The sequence below is a fragment of the Scardinius erythrophthalmus genome, assembly GCF_964197995.2.
Source record: "Scardinius erythrophthalmus genome assembly, chromosome: 22".
NCBI lineage: Eukaryota > Metazoa > Chordata > Actinopteri > Cypriniformes > Leuciscidae > Scardinius > Scardinius erythrophthalmus.
In genome coordinates, this window is record NC_138242.1 from 19,162,333 (window position 1) to 19,190,037 (window position 27,705).

General features: G+C 36.8%; 1 protein-coding gene across 1 annotated transcript in view; it reads right to left on the reverse strand.

Annotated features, from left to right (window-relative positions):
* The window catches only part of cntnap2a (contactin associated protein 2a), a 470,798-nt gene that overhangs the window by 52,624 nt on the left and 390,469 nt on the right, over nucleotides 1-27,705 (reverse strand). Inside the window, exon 16 of the mRNA XM_081353019.1 lies at nucleotides 9,830-10,000. Within this exon, the coding sequence (XP_081209145.1) occupies nucleotides 9,830-10,000 (171 nt within the window). The remainder of the gene's footprint in view (nucleotides 1-9,829; nucleotides 10,001-27,705) is intronic.

A 27,705-nucleotide genomic window follows, 5' to 3' on the forward strand; every position in this document is an offset into this window, starting at 1 on the left:
CAGAATACAAATATTCAGCTCCACAGTGACCACAGTAGATGCTACACACCTCAGCAGAAATGTTAACTAAAAGAACAAGCTACTGACAACAAGGGAGACTTAATAAACGAAACAAATCCCTATTTGAGAGCATTTGTGATAGAGAGATGGCAAAAGAAAGAGAGAGCAAGAGAGAGAGGGAGGAAGAGGGCAGGTGTGTAGTTTGGACTAGGGCTGCTCCACCATTCTCAGCCATCTGATCCCTGTAATTGGATTTCCTGCACTTGGCCAGCCAGCACTGAGCATCAAGAGTGTGCCACTGTTCTTGGGGAGCGTTTCGCTTTAGTGTGTGCTTGTTTGTATGTGTGTGGACCGCTCCGCTGTCCACAACTGAGGGCATCTGTGGACTGCTGCTCTTGCATTCACAAGGAAAACTAAACAAAATCAACAAGCCAAACTGCATGACAGTGAAAAAGTGGGTTTGTGTTTATATGGGTGTATTATATCGCCCCCCAAACTGGCTGAGAGTAGATCTACCAAACCAACACAGCAGTTATGGCCCGATGCATTTCAAGATACCACATAAATGACTTTTATACAGATGGTGAATGCTAATTTACAATAGGATATGGTATCTGCATTGTCAAAGGAAATTATAATGCACTAAATTAGAATTTTCTTTAAAATCCCCCTGTGGTGAGAATCAAGCTTTTAATGTTGTTTATATGTCTCATTATATTTGATGTTTTTAATATGCTTTAAGACAAACCAGGTGCAAATTCATGTCAACACCATTGCCAAGAATTTTCTCTTTAAAACTGCAGTGAAAAAAAGACAGTCTCAAAAACACGGTTTGAAATTGCTGGTGTTTTTGACGTCACAAACTACCTTGTAACTAGACATGTGCCGGTATTCGGTAATGCGATAAATCGCGGTAATGAATAAGCACGATATTGTTATCGCGGGCACTTCAAAATACCGTGAAAAATAAAAGATCAGAATTTATGTTTATAGAACGCGCATTAGCTTATTTTCCATCAACCGCTTAAACAAACACTGCGTATATGCTGTGCGAAACACGTGCGCACTGCTGTAAACAATCCTCACATGTAGAAGCACTGTGTGCATGCGGCGCAGTGCGCACTCTATTCTAATGTAAACAATACTCACATGGAGAAGAAGCACGGCGGAAGGAGGAACGCTGCAGACGATTCATCCCCCTTCTAAAAGCAGGGCTGCCAACTCTACGCATTCAGCGTGAGACTCACGCAATTGACACTTTTCACACGCTCTCACGCCACACATCCATTTTCTCACGCAGAGAATAATCGCGGAGCAAAGAGGACACCGACACCGACAGACTAGACAGAGCAGGCTACTTTTGATATGAAAAAAATGATCAGCTATCAGGTTCTGTCCATTTTATTACGAAATTCAGACAATAAATACCATTTTGGTGCTTGTAAATGTGACGTGACCGATCGCTGTAGCGCCTCAGTTCAAGTAAACCGATAATCTGTTACTTTTTATTTAAAGATACAGTACAACTTACCGAAAGGTATTTATGCCTCATAAATAATATCGATCAATCAGAGTTTTTCAACCACGGAAAGAGGTCAATAAAACTGCAGGTGAACAATTATGTCACAGAACGTTACATTTACCTCAGGAAAGCCATTTAATGACCAACACGTTAGTTGACTAGAAAAAAATAGCTATAGAGAGGAGTATTTTGCTAAATATGTGAACTATATTACATTTGTATTATATTTTTACTTGTGTCATAATTGTTATTATAATGAAAACCAAATTATATTTAATTTAATTTGTTAATTTTTAACCTTTTAACCTATTATAATAATACCAGCTGATAGGGCTCTCTGTATGTTTACAGCATTATGTGAGATGTATTTTTTCTTGAGAAAAATTAACATGTAGGCTATCTACTGTAGCCTACCTAATATTTATCCAAAGAGTCAATATTGAATCAAGATTGAAATCAAATCCCAAGAATTGAATTGAAATCGTGAAAATTGTGTAAAATTCTGTTTAGTTACCAAATGTTTTGACAATCACAATTACACCTATTGTGATGCAAGTTGGTTTTTTTTCTACACCCCCCCCCAATCAATCCGTTTCTCTTGAGCAAATAAAATATCGTGATAATACCGTATACCGTGATAAAAGATCAATCAATTAATCGCAGCATGAAAATTTGATACCGGCACATACTTGTAACCAATCACGTCAACGCGACGTCAGGCTTTAGTATATCATATGCTCTGAAGCAGGGGAGTCTCGAGAGATGCCAGGTTATCCCGGTATATTTTTAACATTAGCAACACATTATTAGCTGTTTGATAATGTAGTCAAGCAAAAGGCTAATCATATTAATTACCATTATTTGTCCTTCGTTGTAAAGAGTGATACCATTGTGCAGCCTTTACCTTAGTAAGTTGAGCTGGTGTGAGTGAGTGGAGGCGGGGCTAATTTGCATATTCATGTATCCGCGTATACTATTTATGAAAAAAAAAAATATATATATTTTGACGTGTAAACTGAGAAGGGTCATAGCATATTGTTGTCCTACTGTATTGCTTCTATTGTTCTCATTTGTAAGTCGCTTTGGATAAAAGCGTCTGCTAAATGAATAAATGTAAATGTAATGTAAATATACTAAATGAAGCACGGGTTTAGAGTTACATTCAAGCTATTTTAAAGCATGAAGAATCTATTTCCCCAGGAAAAAAACTTTAAATATGTCAATTTGGTGATCAAAGATGAGTTTTAAGGAATAAAATGATTGACTACAGGGGGACTTTAAACCAAGCTAGGTACAGCCAAAGAACATTTAAAAGAATAGCTCTCCCAAAAATGAACGTTTTAACTGTTTTTGTACATTTTCGTTGTTGTAAATAAAACAAACACTTTATATTAAGTGTCTTTAACTACTGTACTAATGTACTAACATTTAAAATAATAATTTGATACAATGCATTTATTGTGTACACACGTTTTTGCATTGTATTTATATTTAAAAAAACACCTGCATGTAATTACAGCTGTAATTAATTATGTAATTAATGTCTACAATTACACTATCGAACCTTCCCTAACCCCTTAATCCACCCATAAACCCACCCATACCACCAAACTTATCCCTAAACTTACCAGCATCCCACTTCAATAGCAGCAAAAGTGTTTTGCAATACAACATGAACACAATAACGCCTTTGTTTTACAAGATTTCTTTTTTTTTTTACTTCCAATTTTAATTCCATTTTTTTTTACTTCCAATTCCACTAAATGCTTTTCAGTGTACAATGAAAGTCAGTTGGGTCCACTGGAACAACATTGGAACTCACAAAATTTCATTATCAGGAGAAAAAAACACTGGAACATTTTTCAAAATATGTATATGTATATATTTCTATAGAAAGAAAGTCCTACAATTTTTAAATACATGAGGGAGAGTAAATTTCATTTTTGGGTGAAAGGTAGTCGTATGCCTTTTACTTTTTTTTATATTGCTTGTTTTCCAATGTAATGGAAATGGATATTTCAGGGGTCTGGACCCCATCAATCGCTGATGCTTTTCTCATGTGTTTGTCAACGCATTTTGTGAGAGCTCTTGACTCTCACACAAGCCGTCAGGTGCTCTGCAGAGTCACATTGCCATTTCTCCCTCGGGCCCCCAGAGAGCCTCCACTTCATTAAAGATGCATCAAAGAGAGACTAAGGATCTTCTCAGCATCTGAGCCAACAGAGGATCCAAGCCATTTCCACATTCAGCCAAAAACCCAGGCAGAGAGCTTTGCTCTGGACTAAAAAATAATAATGATACTTTTGGGAAGATCTGACAAGCCCAACAGCTATTTCCATGTCCAAAAAGTGTGATGTGTAGAAATGCAGTGGAGGCTGCCATGACTTATAATAAGCACTGGAGGAAAAGAGGCAGTCTCAGAAAAGGCTCCCACTTGCTGTGCAATTTTTATGCGGCGAAGCCAAAAAATATCCAATTTTTGGGTTGGACCGACTAAGATTTTACCGTTCCAGTGTGCTAACCCCAAAATATATTGCCTTTTAAAGAAAGTAACATCACAATGGATTTACATTTGAACATAAAAATATAGGAAACCACTGTAATTAAACCAGTTTTCTTTGAAAACACTTCAAACACAAGAGGAAGCAGTTAGACTGCATACATACTGTTTGAGTGAATCCAACTGAAAAGCTTGAAAGTATAAAACATGAATTGGTGAAGCTTAATAAATCATTTTAGTGGGGAAAAAGAGAAAGAAAGAGTTATAAGCTCAGTTATGCCTTGAAATCAGGCATGAATATTCAATGGTGGCTGATGTCAAGATTTCCTCAGCAGAGATGAGAGGGAGTGGCAGAGAGTGTTTGAGATGAAACAGAGTTGAAACAGCAGATGTGGGCGCCCACCCATCATTCAATCGTCCATCGAGAGGCTCTCTTTTCACTGGGTTAGTGCCAGAGTTACAGTAGGGAGATAGTACTAGATAATGCCAACCGAACAGCAGCAGAAAGACCGAAAGAGAGAGATATTAGAGATTAAACCAATCATGAATAGAAGGATTTTGATTTAGAGGTCATTGGCAGTCAGCACTACATAGATGACATTTTGTTTTTTGAGGGTGTACCATGCAAAAAAAGCTTCATAATATTCCAAAGGAAATGTACTTTTTACTCTTTTCTACAAGAAAGAAATACTTTTCTTCACTAAGGAGACATTAAATGTAGGGAAGGTAATGTTTTTCATAAACGCTTTTTGCTATACTGGTTGAAACTCTCCTCACATCCTGATAGCAATCAATATAAGAAGTAGTCTAATATATAAATAGGGCCCTTTCTGGGCCTTGAACGTTGCAATGACGTTGCAGCCTATGGCTGGTCCAGAAAGCTCTCGGATTTCATCAAAATTATATTTAATTTGTGTTCCAAAGATGAACGAAGGTCTTACGGGTTTGGAACGTCATGAGGGTGAGTAATTAATGACAGAAGATTCATTTTTGGGTGAACTAACCCTTTAAGGTAATTTAACACGGTCTCTCGTGATGCTTTGCAGACTGTTCTGGCTGTGTAGCATCATGTGTTTTGGAGGAGGCGTGGCTATAAAGAGTGCTCTGAAGGGAGGGTGGGATCTTATGCATTTAAAGCTAGCTTGCTATTGCTAGACTCTCCGAAACTGCCTACCCTATGTTTAAATGTAACAAAATTTCAGTAATTAATGAATACAAAAGATTTATATTTATTAAAGAATCCTGATTTTTTTAAATCAACATTGATAACAACAATAAATCTTATGAGCACCAAATTAGCATATGGTATTAGAATGATTTCTGAAGGATCATGTGACAGAGTAAGGGAGACTGTGAACTGAAGATATTAAAATGGAACCATATTTCAAAATATTAGTTTTCACAGTATTTTTGATCAAATAAATGCAGCATTGCTGAGCATAAGAGACTTATTTCAACAAAAAAAATCCCTAAAACTTTTGAATGGGAGTATATTTACAATTGAAGAATTTTTTATTTTTACCACAATTAAAATAACACATTAAACTGCTTAGATCTATTAAAAATGTTTAATGGCTTTTAATTTATTTAACACAGTTAACACACTGTTACTGAATGTAACTTGACATTAAAACGGTCATTCTTTCTGTTCATGATCATTGGAACCATTTCAAGGGCACCAGCACGTGTGTTCAACACACAATAATAGCTACATTCACACTGCAAGAAAACAGGTTTCATTAAATAATTTATCATAATAATGCCTAATTGTATAATTTGAGATTAATCACAATAATATTAGAGATACAATTATAGAAATATTCAATTTAAAGCTGTAAATAATGCATAAAACGTTCAGCTAAAAAAGAAAACACTGCCCCAAGTCAGAATGCAGAGAGCAGCCAATCTAGATGTATGACTGAAATCAAACTCCCACTCGACAGTAACCCAACACGATGCCCTCCACTCATTTCATGCTTCGAGTGGATTTCACTGGGCCTCAGTTTTGAGCCGTAACTGAAGAAAACCAGGCAGGCCAAAATAAGGAAGTAGGATTAGGAGTCAGGGCATAAATCGATGAGACATAATGGAAGGCTAGAAAAAAGGCGGAGAGCTTCAATTTCACAATCTGCTCCTCTGCCTACACACACACACACAAGTGCACACACAACTGGCCCGAATACACTCTTAATCTCACACACAGGCCTGCAGCCAGGCCTGATTACTCTTCTTTTCAGAAAGGATTCATGCAGAAGGTGAATATCCAGCTTTAGAGAAAAGCTCTGGAGTGTTTACGCTGGGTGCCGCTGTAGATGACCCACCAGTGCGGTCGACAAGCTTAGACACAGAGGCTTAGACTCAGACACTGATATACACACAACAGCACACATGCACTCTTGAACCTCACTGTATGCTCTCAGGGGCGCACCAATCATTGCAACTTTCGAAGTTTGACCGCTCTCAACTTTTTGGAAGATAATCATTGTATTCTAACAGCTTTGTTTTGCTTGGCCACGGTGCAAAGAGGGAAAACTGTAGCCGCCATATGTAAAACAATGGCATTACGACTGAGTGGCAGTAGACTCAATGAACAGGCCAAAGGTAAGTGCTAATCCTAATTGTTTTGCAAAGTAAACGTGCTAGATTGACGTCTTTGACCATCATGCTTAGTTTAGGTGTTCTTTAATGCAAGAACTCATGCCCTAATATCAGAGCCGATCCTGAAAATGTAATTCCTGATATCAGAAATAGACAGTGTTACTAGAAAAAGTACATTCTTAATATCAAGAATTCACATTTTAAATAGTACAAATTGAATTATTGATATCAAAATGCATCCTGTGAATGAATAAAAGCTAAAATGGCTTGCCATAGCATATCGCTGTGTTTTAAATGATAAAAGCAATACTTGATACTTGATGGTTATTATTTATTGAGGGATGTGCATCCATATTGACCAGTATGTCCAGCAAATTACCATTTTAAATGCAATATAGCCTATAAATCAATAGCCAATGTCAATACATGCATTCCATCTTGCTTTATTGCAGAGCTGTAACTAAACTGACTAGGAGATTAGATAATCATTGTCTTGTTTTAAAAGTATGTGCGCATGAACGCATGTTAACGTGCGACGCGGTTATCTTTTTCGAGCTGCAGTTTATAAACAAACACCGTTGCCCTTTGCCGTTTATCAAACGTAACAAATAGTTGTATTTTACTCTCACTTTTTTTTTGTCAGGCACAAAGTCACAGAACACAGCCCTGGAAGCGGCCGGCATTAGCAAGCAAGACACAGACAAACCAAAAGATGCACTGCCCATGGGTTAGGCAGACAGACAGACTAGAGAGAGATGCACATTAACTTAACTTTACTCTTCTTTGCTGACATAAAACTTCGAGAGGAGAGAACACAAGTCTACCTAATTGCTGTTCCCGCAATTTACTCGCAGGAGCAAAAGTCTCCATTTAATATGGCATTCTAGAAGAAATACTTAAAAATTCATGTGAGCTTATTTTTTTTTCAGTTCTCCTTTCACTTATACACTGACCCTCTAGCTGAGTAAAGCTTCTGATTGAGAGCTGCATATGGAAAGTCAGCCCATCTGTCATGTCAAGACCCTCAGTGATCTCTGGTGCCAATAACCTTCTGCTCTCTGGAGGATCTGCTCACTGCTGGGGCAAAACAAGCTAATGCCTTCCTGTTTCCTCCATATTCTGATCATGCCAGGCTCATTCAGGGCCACTTTGTATGCATCCGTGTCCAGCTAGCAGCACAAACACTCAGAAAGGGAAGTGCTGTCTTCTCCACGGACAAGCCTGCATACCTTTTACATGTGCTGTATGCATAATGCCCAGTTGGCCGTCTTTCCTTGCACTCCTTCATCAAGTGATTGATGTTTTGCTGTCACCATCCTCCGAGAAAGCACTAAGCGAGTTGCTGTTCTCTCTGCTCTGTCTTACCTAAAGCATTTTTTCCCTATTTTTATTTAAAAAAGGAAGGAAGAGAACAAGATTTGCTTCTCCTCACAGTCCAAAGGAAGGGTAAGGCAGTAGGGTGTAAAAATAATGGGTTATGTATGGATTCAGGAATGTGTGTAAATGAGCGAGCAGTTAATGTGATGTCCTCTGCCTCACCATAACCCTTGTGTTCCCTTGTGCCTCAGAGATGAGGACAGGGAGACTGCAGGAGGTGTGAATTTGACAAATGGAGCCACTAAGCAACTTCCCTCCGTGTGCGTCTCCAGAGCCCTTGAGAGATACACCACTGCCTGGGGAGACGGCTGGAGAACACACTCCTGCCTCAGGATTGTGTGTATGTGAGAGTGTATTATAATTTATAATATATAAAATGATATAATATAATATAAAAGAAAAGAACAAAAAAAAATTAATAACAAATTAAGTAAAATTAATAAAATAAAAAGTTAGGCTATATTATATCATATTTTACTAATACATTATGTAATATAATTTAATTAGTTAATTAATACCTGGATATTTCACAGTCTCTAGTCAAGTTTTTAAATATATAATATAATATAATATAATATAATATAATCATATAATATAATATAATATATAACAAGATACAAAAAAACAGAATAATACAACAATAAGCAAATGGAGTAAAATAAACATTATGTATTATTTTATTATATTATATAAAAAAAAAAAAAATTAATATAAAAAAACTACTATAATAAAAAAAGAATAAAAAGATTTTGTGTAGCTCTTATTTATTAATACGAACTGTTATATTGGCTGATTAAAAGTCACTGATTGGATACTAAAATGTGCTCACATATAGTTTCAAATTAGAAATTTCAAGTAGTGAGTTGTTAATTGTGTAATGAGTCCATTTTCACCAAGTTGATTCATTCAGGCCAATCTGAATATACACACACACACATATATATATATATATATATATATATATATATATATATATATATATATATATATATATGGAAATCTTCATCATTAGCTAGTGACTATGTAAATACTAAATCAGTCCTATTCTCTTTTTTGACCTTCAGTCTTGGTAAGACTGGAACAATTGACTGGTAAGAAATAGGAGACAAAGCACATAACAGCATTTAAAGATTTAGGCTACACAGACATTTGGGTAATACATAACAGAGCGAAAAATCGTTTGACAACACTAAACCACTTCAGGAAACATGAAACACTGTATGCAACACAAGATTTATCCGCAATGGTGTATTTTTGCATTCTGGATTGCCTATTGTGCAGTAAACAGTGTGAAGACTAGAGAAAGCCAGCTCGGCTCATAGGTTGAAAACTCAATCTGCATGAAAGAGATTCGCCTCTTTTGCTGCCTTTTTTTACCTAGCGAACAATTCAAATCCTCAGTTATGCTGCTTCATTATAATCTAGCCATTTTTGAGGAGAAAAGGCTGTGAAATGTCAGTAAATAGACATTTACAAAGTCTGTTTTATTTCAGATGTTTTTTTCTTCTTAAGCCTTCATTTATACTCAACAGAGAACAATCAGGAGAACATTTGAGGCAAATGTATGTATAGTAATCAGTGCTGCAAATAGACTTAAACACAATAGCCAGACACTGAAGTCCACCAGCAGATATAATGAAAGAGGCTTCATGGCTCTGATCCTGGTGGTACTGGAAGTGCCTGCTCAGCACTTCTTCTTTTCAAACTTTACACTTCACAGGTGTGTGTGTGTGTGCATAACCATGGGATTCAGACGAGCAGCAGGACAGACAGACACAGAGAAAGGGATAAAAAAGAGGGAGAAACAAAGACAACATGAACCAGGCTCCTACATCTTAACTCCAGACGGATGAAATCCGGGTTTCCAAGGTTTTCCAGAAAGACGCCATAGGGAGCGGAGGTCTTGAAGTAAAAAGAGATGTCAGCACTTGTTTCTCCTTGAAAAGTGGGGAAATGCAGGTACGAAGATGGCGTGTTGAAGGATGCCGCGTTCCAGTAGCTTCCTATAAAACAGACCAGAGAACAGGCTGAAGGTAAGTTTCAACAGTTCTGCTTCTGAAGTTTACAGTCAAAGTCCTTTTGATCCAATATCTCAACCTGAACCACATTAAACCACCATGAAATTCACAACAGCAAAGCTTTAGCTGACACAAAAAGAATTATTGTATTCTGTGATTCTGTATTCTACACACTGGCCAGTCTTTAGAGGTCTCGTGTACTCAAAAAAACATTTGAGAAATGACCTGTATCATCAAAAAACACTTAGGAGGAAACCACCAAACAACAGAAAAACAACAATTCAATCATACAAGTCAACTCTTGTCAAAATTCTGAGTGGAAGTACAGATTTTAGGGCTTTAGCTAGTTCCTGCCATTACTGCGTTGAGTGCTGTGTATGTAACCGTATATGTATACGTCTGTAGGGGAATAGAGAGTGTACGATGCCCAAGAGACATTTCAAAGCCAGCTTGCCAACATCTCCCCTTTCCGATAGCTCTCGTGGTTTGACCCCCACCCATCGTGTAATAGAGGCTCACCGAATCCTCACTTATCTGAGTGGAAGAGACAAAAATAAAAGTGCCATTTCACTCAAAGATGATGAGTAGTGCATTTTTCAGGCAAGGGGGTATTTTAGGTGAAAGCTGAGCTGAGGGATAAAGTTAGAGATAACTCAAAATCAAACACAAGTTTGAGGTATAAGCTTATGTTTAGCTGGAATATCTCCAGAGCTTTGCAGTGGACAGTTATTGTACATTCTGTAGCTGGTATTAGCATGTGGGTGCATGTGTGGGAGATGTGTGCTCATTCTGATGAAATATCTCCTTGTGCAATTAAAAAATAACATTTGCTACACTACATTCAGGCGTTTACTTTCTGTTGACAAATATGCTGTTTTGGCATCTTAACATGCTCTAAGAAATTACATTCACCTGCGATCCATCAAAAAAAAAACAAAAAAAAAAAACAATTCTATAAAGAAAAATAATCAATTAAAGAAAAATAAATACATAAAATCAATCAGATCCAAACTAGCCTGGAAATTCATGCTGACTTGAGCTGATCTTTTCAGCAGGGACTGTTTATAGGCACTTCCTTCCCATATTCAACACTGTCATACTATATAGCTAATAAAGAGCTATTGACTAATGACTGAAATATTCTATATTACTAAAATATTTTTGCTCAGCTACTGGCTAAATGCTAAACCACAAACACAGAGTGACAGACACAGACACACTCCCATTAATACTGACTGAGATCAGATTTATCCCTAGACATTTACTGTGACTCATGTGCTTTAAATCAGAAGGATAAACTACTTTAGCTCTCTCTGCTCTAATGTTGTGCACAAAACAGACCTGTATGGAGAGGAGGAGAACAGAAGAGAGAGAAAGGAGGGGGGGAAAGAGAATGTGATGGAGAGGAACACTGCGACAACAGACCGAAGAGATATTAGAGGATGATGTCACCTCAAGGCAGATGGAAACAAAGAGAAACAGACAGAGCGAGACTAGAGTAAAGTTTTATTCAAAGCATCAATTCTTTTTTGCAGATAGGGAGACTGCTAGCCTGGGTTTCCCCATACTGCCTTGCTCGCAGCGCGATTTTATTCACACTGTTAGGCAGTCTGGACACCATGGACCAAATTTTCCCCTGAAAAAGGGAACCAATCACAGAACGGGGAGGGAGCAGCAAGACGATGACGACACCGAAGCAGTTTGTTTATATCTATGGATCCAACATGGCATCAGACTCGATGTTACCTTCTACCCTCATGTTTATCTTGCACAAACGGTAATATTCGCTAAACGCCATCGTGTACAAAGAAATCTTTGACCCATCGTCTTTTTCCTCGTCGAATTTCTGTCACTCTACATACGTCATCGGGTATAATTGAAGCGATTGGCTATGAGCTACATACAGGCGCATTTGATAGACATTCATAGCGCTCAATAAACGCCTCTGGGCATTCGTAAACCACGCCTCAAATACGAGAAAATGAACACGTGGTTCCCAGACCAAGTCTCAAATGAGACTTGGTCTGACGTTAGCCAGGCTAGGAGACTGCTGAAACTTCTTATAATTGGTTCTATAGCCAATGAGTCAAGGTTTAGCTGATTAGCATCAGCAGGAAATATAACAGCATACAAAAGCATATTTTTTCATTGACAACCATTCAAAAGCAGCCATGCATTCTGACGCAACACATTAATGTTGTATGTATCCTTGACCTTAAAGCTGACAGTATCATATTTCATATGCATATTAATAAGGCCTCTAAATTGATGATAAAACCTTTGCTAAAATCCTGTTACCTTCTGCCGTCTGATTGATAATTCTTACAGTTTTAGCAAGTTAAACTACTTTCAGTATAATTTTAAATGTCCACCTTCGGGTTGTGGTACAGGTGTATACCTGTATGATACATATGATACAATAGGCTTTTAAGGAACATTTATTTGTACATATCTCAATCATCCTTGTATTGGATTGCTTTATATGTTTTGCTCCCACAATAAAATCTAGAGAGCTTTGATCATTGAACTACTAAAGCATTTAAATATCATCTTACTAAGACTGGGCAATATAGTCAAGCCACCTTCATTTATACTGCTCTTTATACAAAGAGTTCATTTTGGTTGTACAGCAGCTCTAAAAGAAAATAATATCATTGTTCAGGTGAAGTCAGTTCAGTGTTGATTCAGTTCCGTTTTAAAGATCATCAGTTATTAAATGAGCTCATTTAATCTATAATAATGCAGTTCTGGGATAGTCGTGGTTAGAGAGTCAGACTGGTAACTTGAAGGTTGTGGGTTTGATTCTCAATACTGGCAGGAAATAAATGACTAACCCCCAATCGCTCCCCGGGCGCCACAGCAAAATGGCTGCCTACTGCTCTGGGTGTGTGTGCCCACGGTTTGCAGTATGTGTGTGTGTGTTCACTACTCATTACTAATGTGTGTGCACTAACTTGGATGGGTTCCATGCAGAGGACAATTTCCGAGTATGGGTTACCATTCTTTGGCTTCAAATGTCACTAGTAGAAAAAAAAAAAACTTTTAGAAAACAGTGATGCCATCGTCCAGCTCAGTTCAGTTCTCATCCAATAGTGTCAGTGCAGTCAAATCAATAATATTGTTGAATATTCAGTGTCCCCAACTAAGTAAGCCAAAAGCAGTGGCAAGGAACCCAAACTCTGGTGACAGAATGGAGAGAAAAAAAAAAAAAAACTTGGGAGAAACCAGGCTCAGTCCTGGGGCCAGTTCTCCTCTGGCCAACGAACGGACATGGTGTGTTTATGATTCAGGCAGCATTACAAGTCAGAAAAAAAATCACATTTATTTGCATTGCAAGCGGGCAAGCAGAATTTCATCTAATGTATTGACCATATGAATATCAGCAACTGCACCAAAATGCATATTTTTTCTTAGTTTGGGTCTCTCAATAAAATAAGTGTGAGCTTCATATTCTCCTACATAATACAATATGAGCCATAAAAGCCTGATGCATCAAATATGATACTCAACAACAACAAAAAAATAATAATAATTTGTTTTAAAGTTCAATAAACTTCCATTAAAAAAGGATTTGTTTGACTTTTATATTATGATGTACAGGTTTAAATTTTAAGGGACACTTTTAACAATTAAATTAAAAATATAATTTACTCCTCCTCATGTCATTTCAAACCTATATGACATTTTTTTCTTCTGATGTGGAACATGAAAGTTCTTGAATTTTTTTGGTGATCTATGCTTTCAACATTAACTCAAGAACCACTGACAGAGTTAGTTAGCGATTCATTCAGTCTTCATGAGTGATTCATTCAAATTAACTGGCTCATAGCAATTTGTTGTGTATTGTTCAGCACTGTTCATGTTGTAAGAACATGCAATATAAAGACAATGCAACAGAAAGATGCTTCATCAACTGTCTTTGTATCCATATCACATAAATTCAGACTGCAAGTGGCTGAATTTCTGCAGATTACCTGCAAAAAATGTTCACTCCACCAGCACTGAATGCAAGGACCCCTTCTTTTTCTTCCCCACAGCCTCCTATATTCCATAATTCTCTTGTATGCTTTATACAAACAAAAACTTCGTAAACTTCACCCTTTACTGCTGGGAATAAATCACCAATGTGTTTCTGTGGTCTGAGGTAGGAGGAGAACCGGAGAAGTCCACGCAGTCATAAGGGAGTCTGTGCTTATCACAGCAGCACAGGAACAGCTCTTTTATTCAAGCTTGCTGAATGTAAGACTCTCAGTCTGTCTTTAAAGCTCCATCCATTAACACCCAATGTTCCAGCACATACTCTTTTAATTATTCGCCGATTTGCAGAATATTCAATGAGAGTTGGTGAAATTTTGGAATGACTTGGACGTTTTTAAAACAGGCTAATACATGTGGCTGATGGAGGCTGATTAAATATGGCTCCTGCAAAAGGCAGCGAAACAATTCACAGCCATCGCTGTCCTTCCTCAGTGAAGGATTACAATCTTGTGTTCGAAATGGAATGTTACACTGATTGTTTCAAAGCATCTCAATTTCACGCGTGCCAATTCTGGTTAGGTTTCTTTTCTTTTTGTTTAAGAGTTTTGAGTGATGTCCAGACGTGATTATTTTGAACCAATTCAATAAGATTTGGAGTGTTCTTGAACTGTGACAAAAGCGAATTAATGTTTGGACGTTCCTTGTGCATTTCGCTTTAACAGAGTCAAGGACAAGGAGAGCAGAGGAATTCGGCTGTGAAGCACTTCAAAAAGCGGTCTGCTTTACATTGATGCATAACATCGAAAAAAAAAGGACTGGATTCAAAGAAAGCTTAGTCTCCTGACTCTGCTTTAGATTCTGCATCTGTACTTCTTTCAACAACAGCCAACAGTAAGAGATGGTGTACACATGCAAAGTCCATCTCAGATGACAAATGCGTGCTGATTATTAATACGCTGACTGAGCATTACTGGTTGCCAAATGTTTCTTTCAGCTACAGTACGCCAAAGAGGGAAACTTCTTTTTTTATATACAGCACAGAGGAAAACTGCTAACCGACATGAGTCATTCCTTTAGAGCAGGAGATTTGCCTTTAAATAGGGATGAAATAACAGATGTGGATATAAAACTAGAGGCAGTTCCAGGGCCAGTGCCAAATTCAGAGATGTTGCTGGTACTGTAGGCTCCTCACACATACAGTATATAAAAACCTAAACCAATTTTTATAATACATAATACATGCCAATATGATAAATAAAAAATAAAATAAATCAAACTAATTGAATGATAATTATAAATTTAATGCAAGAATTGTATATATTTTCATTACAGGGATATTTCACCGCTGGAAAGATGAATGTGTATTTAAATTGGGTCATTTATGTAGTAGAAATGTGAAATTATTTTAGAAGTTGGTGCCTTCTAGACTGAGAAAAGCCATAAAAATAGATTTTTGGCTCATATGGATGAAAGACAACAACTCCCAGAATGCACTTGTTTCGCTGCCCTACGAGGCCTTTACCAAGCCACGCCTACCGGCTACAGAGGGCAGTATCAGAAGAAATTATACACCTAGGCTACTAGTTGACTCGAAACTGAAAAGACGGCATTTATCGTGAGAGCCCACTCCCTACGGGCGGGTTGAAAACATGCGGAACGAGCTCCTACTACTCGCTGTAGTCTCTAGCCTCTGGACAAAAAAGCCTCCGATGACGCAAAATGACGATTTTTGCATCATCTGAGGTTTTTTTCCAGACACACAATAGAGATATCTCTCGTCTCAGGGGGACATGAGGGAGGGAAGTACGGTCATTCGAAAATACTACCGGGTTTCTACTGATACAATCGGTGAAGTAGGCTATCCCTTTAAAACAAAAAATGATATAATACTGTATTCAATTAAAATAATATTAATCTAACATAACTATATAATAATAAAAAATAATGATAAATAATGCTAATGATAAACAATGAATAAATAAATAGTTCCTTAACCCCTAGGTCAGGGGTGGGCAAACTTTTTGGCTCAAGGGCCACACTTGGTTTTAAAATTTGACAGAGGGCCGGCCCAGTAGCAGATTATGAAACACGATCTCATGAAAGTGCGTATCTATGCCACGAATTTTATTTCTCGTGCCATTTATACACCAAAAAAGTTTTTTTTGCGTGCATATGCTACGCACTGTAAACCCCTTGGTTAGGATTAGGGGTGCGGAGTGCGTGCCTATTATACGCCATAAAGTGCGTATCATATGCACGCGAAAACTGCGTATCATAAGCACTACAAATAGCCTACAATTCGTGGTATTCGCATTTTAATTGAGATCGGGCTGAGCAAACACATTTACGTTGTGGCAACGTCTGCGCGAAATTCAACAACTAAACTAAAACGCAGTAGTGTGGACGGGCCTGAGAGACGACATTCTGACAATACATTTTTTATGCTAGACATCCCCCATTTAGCATGTTATGTTTTGAGGTTAATTTTTAATTACTCAGATGTTATTTAATTATAACCTATACTTTTTAAATATTGTTTATCCTTATTATTATTTAATGGGCCAAACAGTAGATTAGAAACAAAACACCTGCAAGTGTACACTTAGAAGAGTAAAAATGACAGAAGGTTACGTTAATTCAACTTTATTAAAACTGCATATGGCAATCAATTTGCACTTCCAAAAGTCATACATTTGTGGAAAAAAACGAAATAAACGAATATACAAATTTATTTTAAGAATAATAAAATAAAACATAAAAAGCAAAGGCAGATCAGAACATTAAATGAACAAAACCGGGTTCTGCAACATTAACATGGCAGACAGGGGAGCGTAGTCGAAAGCCGGGCAATAAAGGTCGGTAAACGGAATCAGTCAGGATACATCCACAAATCCAGAGGAGCAGAGAAACTATAGCAGACAAATCAAAGGAAAAACTAAACAGGTGTGCAAGCGGTTACTAAACATTTTTTTTCCTCTGTGAGTTTCCAAAAAAGGAAAAAAAAATTAACTTGCAACAAGTCTATGCGCTTAAGTCGCTGTCTGTTTGGTTTCCATGGTGACGCGTCATTGCTTGTTACGTGACACACCGCAGCCACAACAGCGCTAAATGAACGATGATCTGCTTTTATGTCATTTTTCCTTTTTTACATTTGTTAGCTATGGCATGAAATATCTGATATTCCGATTGTCAAATATGCAACGCAATATATATATATATATATATATATATATATATATATATATATATAACGCAAAGTATTGCAAGAAAAAGGCCAAATGAACGCGATCTTAAGACAATTTTTTAAATACTCGACGGGCCGGATTAAACAGCCTAACGGGCCGTATGTGGCCCGCGGGCCGTAGTTTGCCCACCCCTGCCCTAGGTTCTCACATGATGTGATAAATTACGCTACCGTTCAAAAGTTTGGGGTCTGCAAGATTTAAAAAAAAAACTTTCTATTCATAAAAGAATCCTGAAAACTTTCTCCAAAAATATTAAGCAGCACAACTGTTTTTAACATAAGAAGTGTTTCTTCGGCACCAATTCATCATATTAGAATGATTTCTGAAGGATCATGTGACACTAAAGACTGAAGTAATGATGCTGAAAATTTTGCTTTGCCATCACAGGAATAAATTACATTTTATATAATACATTTAAATAAAAAAGTTATTTTAAATTTTTACAAATACAAATATATTGCTCTTTTTACTGTATTTTTGATCAAATAAACACAGCCTCTGTGAGCATAAGAGACGTCTTTAAAAAAAAAAATTCATACTGACTCCAAACTTTTGAAGGATAGTGTATAGTTTTGTGACACATGCAAAAGTAAATTGCTGTTTCTAGAAGATTCCACAGCTTGGAAGTGTGTTTTGAAGTAAACAGTCTTCTATGACTGGACAGATGCAACAACTTACAATAAAAGGAGAGTATAAAATCACTTCAATAGCTTCAAGTGGAGCAAAGTGCAGCGCTATCAGGCGACCTACAAACATACTGATGGCAATTCTGAAGCAGCTGCATCCTTTATAGTAAAGCACAGGTCTTTGCGTGCATGCAACAGTGGCTTACAAAAAGCCACATCAAGTGTTTTTTATGCTGTGCTAAAGTACTATTAAAAATTTAGCAACTGGGGTGTTTTGCAAAAGTGTTTATCAGGCAAAGGCCCAAAATATCTTACAAGAGAACACCATTTCCACAGTGAAGCGCTGCGATAACAGCATCTTGTTTTCTCTTCAGCAGGGACAGGAAGCGCTTGTCAGGACAGAAGGGAAGATGGATGATACAACATACAGTAAACAACCTGCAGCCTTCAGCCAGGAAAGTGGAAGTTGGAAAATTGTTCACCCTGCAATGTGACGCAAAGCTGCCGTGTAGAGGCTGAAGGTCCACATGAGAATGAATGGCCTTGACAGTTCTAGAAATAGAGTTTTTTTTACAGCTTTTTTGACTCAAGTTTTCTTAAAATTACTTGACAATTCATAGCCAAAGCATCTTAATGGTGATGGGGCTTATAAACTGCACTGTAAAAGAATTATTGAAGTATGTTTTAAAAGAAAATGGTATTTCAGTCTTTCTACTGTAAAATGTCATGTTTATTGAATTACTTGCTGTTTCTTTGTGACATTTACTAGCAAAATCTGAAGTAAATCCTACTTCTTTTTTTTTTTTTATGTGCCCCATCAGAGGTATATTTCTCACCTTTAGCACCAACATAGATGTAGCTAAAGTGGCTTACTGGTTGAGGAAATAAATGAAGTGCCTCGCCCGTAGAAAGCACTTAAGATATATTTGTTTTCCAGGGGATTTTCATTCTTCTGGGTTTTCACTTTAAGAAACAAAGGTAAGAAGCAGGTGGACTCTGAAGCCCTCAATGCTGTTTAGAAGGGGTGATAAGCATGTGACAGACAGCTCATTTATCAGCAGCCCAGATGCTGTTTATCTTATACAGACCCCAGGAGTGTGACGGCTCTGAAATGTGTTAACAGGCGCCAAATGAGGGAAATGAGGTGGTCCAAATATGAACAGCCCAACTAAAGTCACAGGAAAGTCAGATGGGTTGATCCTCTGTTCAAGAAGGGTTCAGAAACATCAAGCCATCCAAACAACAAACAAATACTAATTGATGGGTTCACTGATAAAAGCTTAACCTTTAAAGATTATGTTCAGGGTTAATTTGACCTAAACACGTTTTGGAATTGTCGGAAATACTGGTCATCTTAGCATGTTGTTCATCAAATTGTGTGACTATTTCTCAATTAGAATCATAAACATTCCTACGAAGTTTGGACACACTGAGGTGTGGTGGAATGTGTGTACACAGGGTGTCTACAGATATGAACAAGTTAAATTTAAGACTTTTTAAGACCTTTTTAATGCCACTTTGAATGAAATTTAAGACCAAACCTGTGACGGAAATTCACATTATATTACATGCGTATATATTAGGGGTGTTACGGTTCACAAAATTCACGGTTCAGTTCGATACGATACACTTGTGTCATGGTTCGGTTCGGTACGTTTTTGATACAGCATAAAGAAATAAATGCCAGAGAAATTTCCTTGATTTACATTTTTTATTCTTTTTTATATTAAAACTAACATCATAAAGTATGATTTTCTTTTTTTTACTTTAAGCAATTCTAGAGCTATAATTGACTCTTCTTAGGAGCATATACTGTAAAACAAAACAGCTACTTGGAAAAAATGAAATGTCATATTGTAGTAGTTATAAACAAAGGTTTATTTTAGTTCAGATTAACATTTGAGGGCAGCAATTGTATTCATAATGTCAAAATAAAACTGACGTGTTACTTGAAGGCATTATAGCCTACTATTCCTGCCAAACTTCCATGGTTGCAGATAGTGTTTCTACAGTAAATCCATGGTGAATGTTGCTGATCTGTGGACACTGATAGTTCATTCATGGCACAATGTTTCTTCCAGGTTTCCACGTCAGCGCTGTTTGATCCGTTAATAACGGAGAAATATGAATGCTTCTCACTAGATCTAGCAGCGATGTTATTACTTCTGTCAGTTCTGTGGCGAATTCAAATGCTTTCTTTACTGCATCTCTTATTAGCGCTGTGTAGTAGCCTAACAGTGTCGCATGATCATGATCGGCTCGCGCTGCACTGGTCCAAACTGATAAACGGATAGCGAGCAGCGAGCACACAATAACGAGCAGTTTCGTTTCGCTTGCATTTTACGTTTGCCATTTGATGTTGGGCAATGTTGTGGTCGCGCCGGCGTCTCTTACATTATGAGCGTTGCCACACGCCTACATTTGAAATAACGAAACCGCGTTACCAGAAAAAGCCTACATTATCATTATCAATAGCTGTTTATGTAATAAAATCTGAATCATTCTCGCGATTCGATGCTTCACTGGTTATTTGACGGACATTAGGTCCGTTCAGACTGGAGAAATTTTAGCGGTAACGTGACCAGAAATATTTAAGACATATCGAATCTGAATTTAAGATATTTTAATACTTTTAAGGCCTTTTATTAGGAAAACTTTATTTAAGACATTTTAAGACTTTTTAAGGACCCGCGGACACCCTGCTACAGTATTTCTATTGTGATTGTGATGTTAGCAGGTCTATTTGACTCACACATATGGTTAAGCACAAAAAGGAAATGGAGAAAGCACAATTTTTTTTATTTAGGTTAAAAAGTTAGAGTTAGGGTTTTTTGTAATGTGTGAGTAGTATTAAAGGGGACCTATAATGCCTAAGATGTAAATAAGTCTCAGGTGTCTCCAGAATGTGTCTGTGAAGTTTCAAATAGGACATCATTAACGTTTACTGTATGGACAAAAAGAATATAAAAAAAATCTTCTTTTGAATTCCACAGAAGAAAGAAAGAGTAATTTTAAATTCTATTTTAAATCCCAGATTTTAGATGTGGTCTAAATCTCTCTGTGTGTTAAGGTTATTGCACCACATTCTAATCAGTGGCATTCATGCATCTGCAACGCATTTATATTCCCATCTTTTCAAACAAGACTTTTGAACTGCAGCTGTGATGAGAGTTCACTTGACTCAGTATTTCCAGTTTCGTTTTTGCATCTGAGCATGAGCAGTCATGACAGTAAAGCCAAATGCTCAGCGTGGGGTAAAGCAAAACACACACCAGTGTTTGATTCAACCCTCTTTTGTAATTGCAGCCGTGTTGATGCCACAGTGGTGAGTGGGCACACATTAGACCACTCCTGTGCCGGCTGGGTGATCACAAGCTCTCTCAGGCCTCTAATAAACAGTAGGCTCCATTGAGACCAACCATAAAGGCCAGTCTTCGTCACACATGATTTATATTTGACATTTACTGAGACTTGCTTGCTCTTTCTTTAAAGTCGACTTCCCCACTTTCTGTCTCCCTCTCTTGACAGGCAAATGGAGTAGACAGCCCTACTACAGTATATCAACTGCATAACCCAGGCCTGGAAATCACAATTTTTACATGTTCCAGGTTTTCAATTACAATTTGAACTGTTTAAGAAAATGCAACACACACACACACACACATATACACACGAATTGTGTCAATAAACATGATTTGCAATATATATAGTGTATGTGTATGGAGAAAAGAAAGAAAACTTTTCATACCTTTCAAAATCCTACCAACCTCAAACTTGAGTGTATAAATATGAGCATGTAACCATGACCAAAGACTATCATGTACAGAATATATACGCATTTTTTTCTGTTAATACATTTTCAGTCTACTGTACAATATTTTCCTGTGTTTATGTTCATTATCAATTTAATTTGTTTTGTAATCATTAATTTTTTACCATTAAAACTAATGTTAATAAATAATGCAGATATATGACTCTTTACCCAATACAACTTATTGGGGTCACGAGGCTATGTAACCCAGCAAAATGTTGAACCCTTGGCCTATGCAGTGTTTCCCTATAGACTCCAATTAATGAACTTAAATTTTAACACTAATACAATTTAAACCAAGGATGCTAAATCAGGTTTACTAAATGCCTCCCTCTGACTTGGGACATGACCAATCACAGTTTAGATTTTTTTTTTTTTTTGGAGTCCTGGACACGTCCCTGCAGCAGATAAAGAAAAACTCAATATATCAACTCAAGAACAAAACCATGGCACTTGTGCTGAACTCCACACCTGAGCCGATCAACACAACATTGCATTTACAAGAACTGGACGTTATACTCACAAAGGGACAAACTCTGGATTTTGCTCAGACCTTACAGATGTTTCAATCTCAAGTCATATCCTGGCAGTCAGAAGGCATTAGAATCAGTTGTACTGAATTATATAGTGCTGGTGCTCTGAAATTTGACTGACAGATCAGTAAGCAGGCCTGTTATTGACTCTGGGTGCTGTTACTCGCTGTCAATCTCCAGGATACTCCTGTGGAGACAGTTTTTTCTAGTTTGTTCACAATGTTAAATGCCAAGGCTTTTTATCTCAAAAAGAAACTAAATCGAAGCTTCTGACTGTGGCCTGTGTTGGAATCAGCATTATGAGAATTCACTCCAACAAGCTTAAGATACACATACTACCAGGGTCCAAAATGAAATAGCATTAAGCGCCAATTTGAGTAAAATCTGGCTTTGGTGAGTGAATAAACCTGCAATTGGCCACTGACTTTATTACAAGGTGATGAGTTCCAGTGAGTTTCCATTATTTATTCCATATTGTAACTTATCAGTCTTAACAGCCACATGCGTATTGATATTTGACATGTATATTGATGTAAGAATGACTAAAGATCATGTCATTGAGAACAAACTCACAAAGAACAAATATTATTTATGTTTTACAAACTTCTATTCAAAATTTTGGGTAATTTTTTTCTTTCTTATATCCATAAACATACACTATATATATACATACAGACTTTCAGCTGTTTGCAATGAACAAATCAAAGAAAAGTAATTGAAATAGCTCAACAAAACAAATGTTTTAAGGGGTTTTTCAATATATGTGTATTTATATATACACGTATACATATTTGTTACGATCACCAGCTGGAGTGCCATTGAGAGCCACCAGAGGACATTCCACCTCAGACTATTGACATTCGCTCACAAACTACATTTCCCATAATTCTCTGCCCAGACTCATCAGCACTCATTGTTTTCAGCTGTGTCACATTATCCAGTTTAGCTCACCCTATATAAGCATGGTTCATTCTGTTCTTCTCTGCGAAGTCTTGTATGTCTAACTGCATTTCTGAGCGGTTTTTGTATCCTGTTTCTCCCGTGTCCTGCTTCTCTGCCTTTTCCCTTAGATTTCTCTGTTTGCCTCAGCCCTTAACTCAGTTATTGTTTGTTTCTGTATGACCTTTGCCTGGATTTGGATTACGATTGTGGATTACTAATAAATACTGCATTTGGATCCTCAACCTTTGTGTCTCAGAGCAGTTCATGATAATAATATATATGGCCATAAATAAATATTTATGTCTGGTAAATACAATGTGGCTAAAAATGTATTTTGGACCCAGCAAACTACCATTTCTCCTCATTATAATTTAGCTGCCAAGGGATGAGGAGGAAATAAATCTTCAACAGATCTAAAACAACCGGAGGCTATCTAGTGTCTGGTGTATAATGCCACCACCAAGACAGGCAGTGGCACAAAGCTCTGGTCTGTCAGCTGGTACTGCTGTACTGTAAATGCAGCAAAATCTGAACTCTTTCCCATCAAATCAAACTCTCCATTGTGAGCTCTTTGCTCACCCCGAGGGCAGACCCGGCAGTCAAGTGAGCGAAGCGAACAATGTGTTTTGCAGGTGTGAATGGTGCCATGAGTTTCTATAGAGTGGTTTTCAACAGCATCCAGTGATGCCCTTTTGACAAGATCCAGGGACATGTGAGGCCAATTTAGCCAAAGAAAAATGCCTACTCCTTCCTTTATTTTCAACCCAGTTGGTGAGGTGGTAGAGAAATTTCCCATGTAGAGACAGAAAGTTTTCTGTTTGATAGAAAGCCAAAATTTGTGCAAGCTAAAACATGTATTTTCCTGATATTTTCCATTTGTTCTCACACACTAAATTGGAAAAAACTGACCACAGAACACAGCTGGACAAGTCTGGAGAGTTCATGAAATCGTAAACGTCTTATTTCGATAATGAATGAATCATTCCAGACTGACTGTCTTGGAAATCATGACCTGAAACATTTTTAAGCTCTTACAAGACTCAATGAGACATAATCTCAGCAGCAACACTCAAATCCAGCAAAAAAAAAAAACCAAACAAACAAAAAAATAGAATTCATTTTGTTGCTCATCTATTTTTTGACAAGACATGTTGTGCTGCCAGTCCACCAGATGGCACCTTTACAATAGATGGCTGGATCAGAGGTCATTAAAAAGTGTTTACTCGTGACACAGTGATGAATTGAGCAGAACAGTGTCAGATTTTTCCACTCGTCTCATTAACTATGATAGTAAACCTTTGTCTGGCTCTAGGGCAGGCGGACAGCAAGCAGTTGTAATCTAAATTACCCCGTGAGCTTATTAATGGGAATAAAAATTATTTGCAAAAAAACACAAAACAACTTTGCGGTTTAATTGCCAAACTTTGGCAGTGTTCTTTGTTTACAGCAAAGAACATTTTTATTCTGTTTTTTTCAAAAAGAGGAGATGAACCCCTGCTGATTAAACCCTATGAATGAGATGAACTTTTTCTCATAAATTGCGAAGCTGTCTTTTGCTATCACGAAAGTTGATGTCAGATGTCAGGTGTACTTATGTGTTGTTAGCAAGCACTTATTGAAACTTTTCTGTGTCAACACTCAACAGCACTGAAGAGATGCTTTAAAACTATGCATCATAGAGGAGTACATTTCAGCTAGCAGGGTATATTTATGATAATTCATTTTAGCTTATTTTCCCCCTTCTGACGTTTAAGAAGAACACAAACCAGGATATTCTGGTGCACTATAATGAAAATCTTTTGTCATTCTAAATGCAAAATAAATAGGATGATTGAAGAAAAAAAAAGATTTAGGAAAATACATACCACATTCATTTAAAAAGCAACTGACTGCTGATCTGTGTCACGATTAATCTAATGGTAACATACATAGAGGAGACTAGGATCAGTTGTCATAAGCGCTATATTTCAATAACTCAATATTTAATATCTAATAGGTACTATACAGTGAAGATACATTTTAACTAAAAGATGGGGTTCTTAAATGTCAGGTTGTGGCATGTTGTCACATTTGTGTGTCTTTTATATCTAATTTAATACAATTTATTAATGCAATTATGTTTGGCTAAACAATTTGTTTGATATTTGATATGTTACTATTTACAAGTGATATTTTTCATGAATTGTTTTGTTTTTGTTTTCATAATAGTTTTACTCTTTACATTTAGTTGAAGCATGTAAAATGCTGTTTAAAGCTTCAAATATGACAAAGTAGCCATGTACACTACCGTATTTAAAAAAAAAATGTTTTGATAGAAGTCTCTTATGCTCACCAAGGCTGCATTTCTTTGATCAAAAATACAGTAAAAACAGTAATATTGTGAAATAGTATTACAATTTACAATTACTCTTTTCTGTTTTAATATACATTTAAAATCTAATTCATTTCTGTGATGGTAAAGCTGTATTCTTAGTATCATTACTACAGTCTTTAGTGTCACATGATCCTTCAGTAATCATTATAATAGGCCAAAAAACATTACTTATTATTATCAATTTTGAAAAGTGTTCTGCTACTTAATATTTTTGTCAATACTATGATACATTTTTTAGGATTCTTTGATGAATAGAAAGTTCAAAAGAGCATTTATTTGAAATAGAAACAATGTAAAAGTATTTCCTGTCACTTTTAATCAATTTAAACAGTAATGTAGTTACTGTCCAGTTATCAATGTGACTTATTTTTTCTTGGGCATTAACAGTGCTTTGTTTTACCCAAGATTTAAAAGTATAAGTCTATAACCTGACTTTTGAAAATAAACCTACCCTGAGAAATATTCACTGGAGTAAAACATGAGACAACTATACTGTACTTCCTGTTAATGACACAAACAGCAGGTTTTTTTTCCAGCTGGAGACAAAGAGATCTTTTATTATAATTCACTTTCCGTATCTGATAGACCAGATTTTTTCACAAGCATTGTAAAAGTGACATCATCCCACAAATGCTACTTCTAATTCAATCGGTTCAGGATACTTTAAAAAAATTTGGGCATACGACATCCCAAATTAGCCCCTCATTAGTCTCCAGGTGCAAACCAATCATGAATGCATGAAATACGGCTCAGAGAGCATCACCACGATCCAATGATTCAGTAACTAAGCAACACTGAACATCCTCATCGCTAATGATAACTTACCGGTCGATCTAGTTGGAATCAGTGCTACTATTTCTGAAGAATTCTATTTTTTCTCCTGTCTGCAGCTCTCTCCTGTTTGCATCATCTCTGGTTAAATACGAAGCTAGCAAACTGAGAGTTTGTGACTTTAGCTCATTTCATGGTATTTTGGGCAGAGGAATTTGGGAATTGAGGAGACATGACAGTTCAAATTATTTTTTTTCTTCTTCTGAATGGCAGTAAGTATTTCCATCCAACAATTAAGCCATTTTCTATAACCGCACCCGGACAATATGCCGAAAAATGTCAGGGTTCTTAACCACACACTTCCGGTATATTATAGGACTTTTCGGAATGATAAATGAAGTCAAACTCAAGCTATTCAGAGCATCAAATCCTAATTTTGATCATCTTTAAATTGAATGACTTAATCATTTAACCTCTCATAGACTATGGCGCCAGATGCACTGTGTTAAACTCAAATTTTAAACTGTGGCCATGCAAATTTCATCCAATTTGGCCACAGTTGGTGCGTGACCAAAGGATAGGCCTCCAGCCTGACCCCAAATTTAGGTTTAAACTGCATCTAATACAGCATTTTTGCAATGAAGATGGAACATCTTGAATGATGTTGCTCACTTAGCCATGAAATGTCCTGATACAAACCAATTGCGGTGTAGTTATTCACAAATCGCATAATTTTATTCTGAACATAAGCCTTATCAATCAAACAGGAAAACTACTCAGATGTAAAATGTCTAATGCATCATAATGAAACCTATGTAATATTTTTCACATATCATGGAATTGCCATCACATTGCGCATGGCACACTAATTTATTATTTCTACCAACTGCTTCGTTAGGCGGGGATATCATATTCCTTTATTACTGACAGGTTATCTATCTCAATTAATTTGCAAAGCAGCCAGTGGTCTGAAGTCACATCACATCATAGCCAGGCAAGATGCATCATTAAATCATCATTTTGTTTGTTATCTTTATTCCTTCTCTCGATTATTAATGAGTATTAATTATGCAACCCTGTCTGAAGATGATGGCGTATGTCCCACGCCGTGGAATGGCAATGAAGATTGATTGATTTGAGTAAATGAGAAACTCTTCATCACTTTTTTCTAAGTCATACTTAAAAATATAGATAATATAATGCATTCCAGATGAACAGTATATTTTTTGTTTGATCAGTATGACATGCCGACTTGTAGCTCAGTCCAATGATGTTAGTTTGTGGACAAATCTGTTTAGTTTCACTATAGCTGTGCAGAAATGACACACGTTGCCTTTAAATGCAACTGCTTCAACTGAAGTGCATTTTTCTGCATTTGCATTTGTGTTTTCATGTTTTATGGGGACTTCT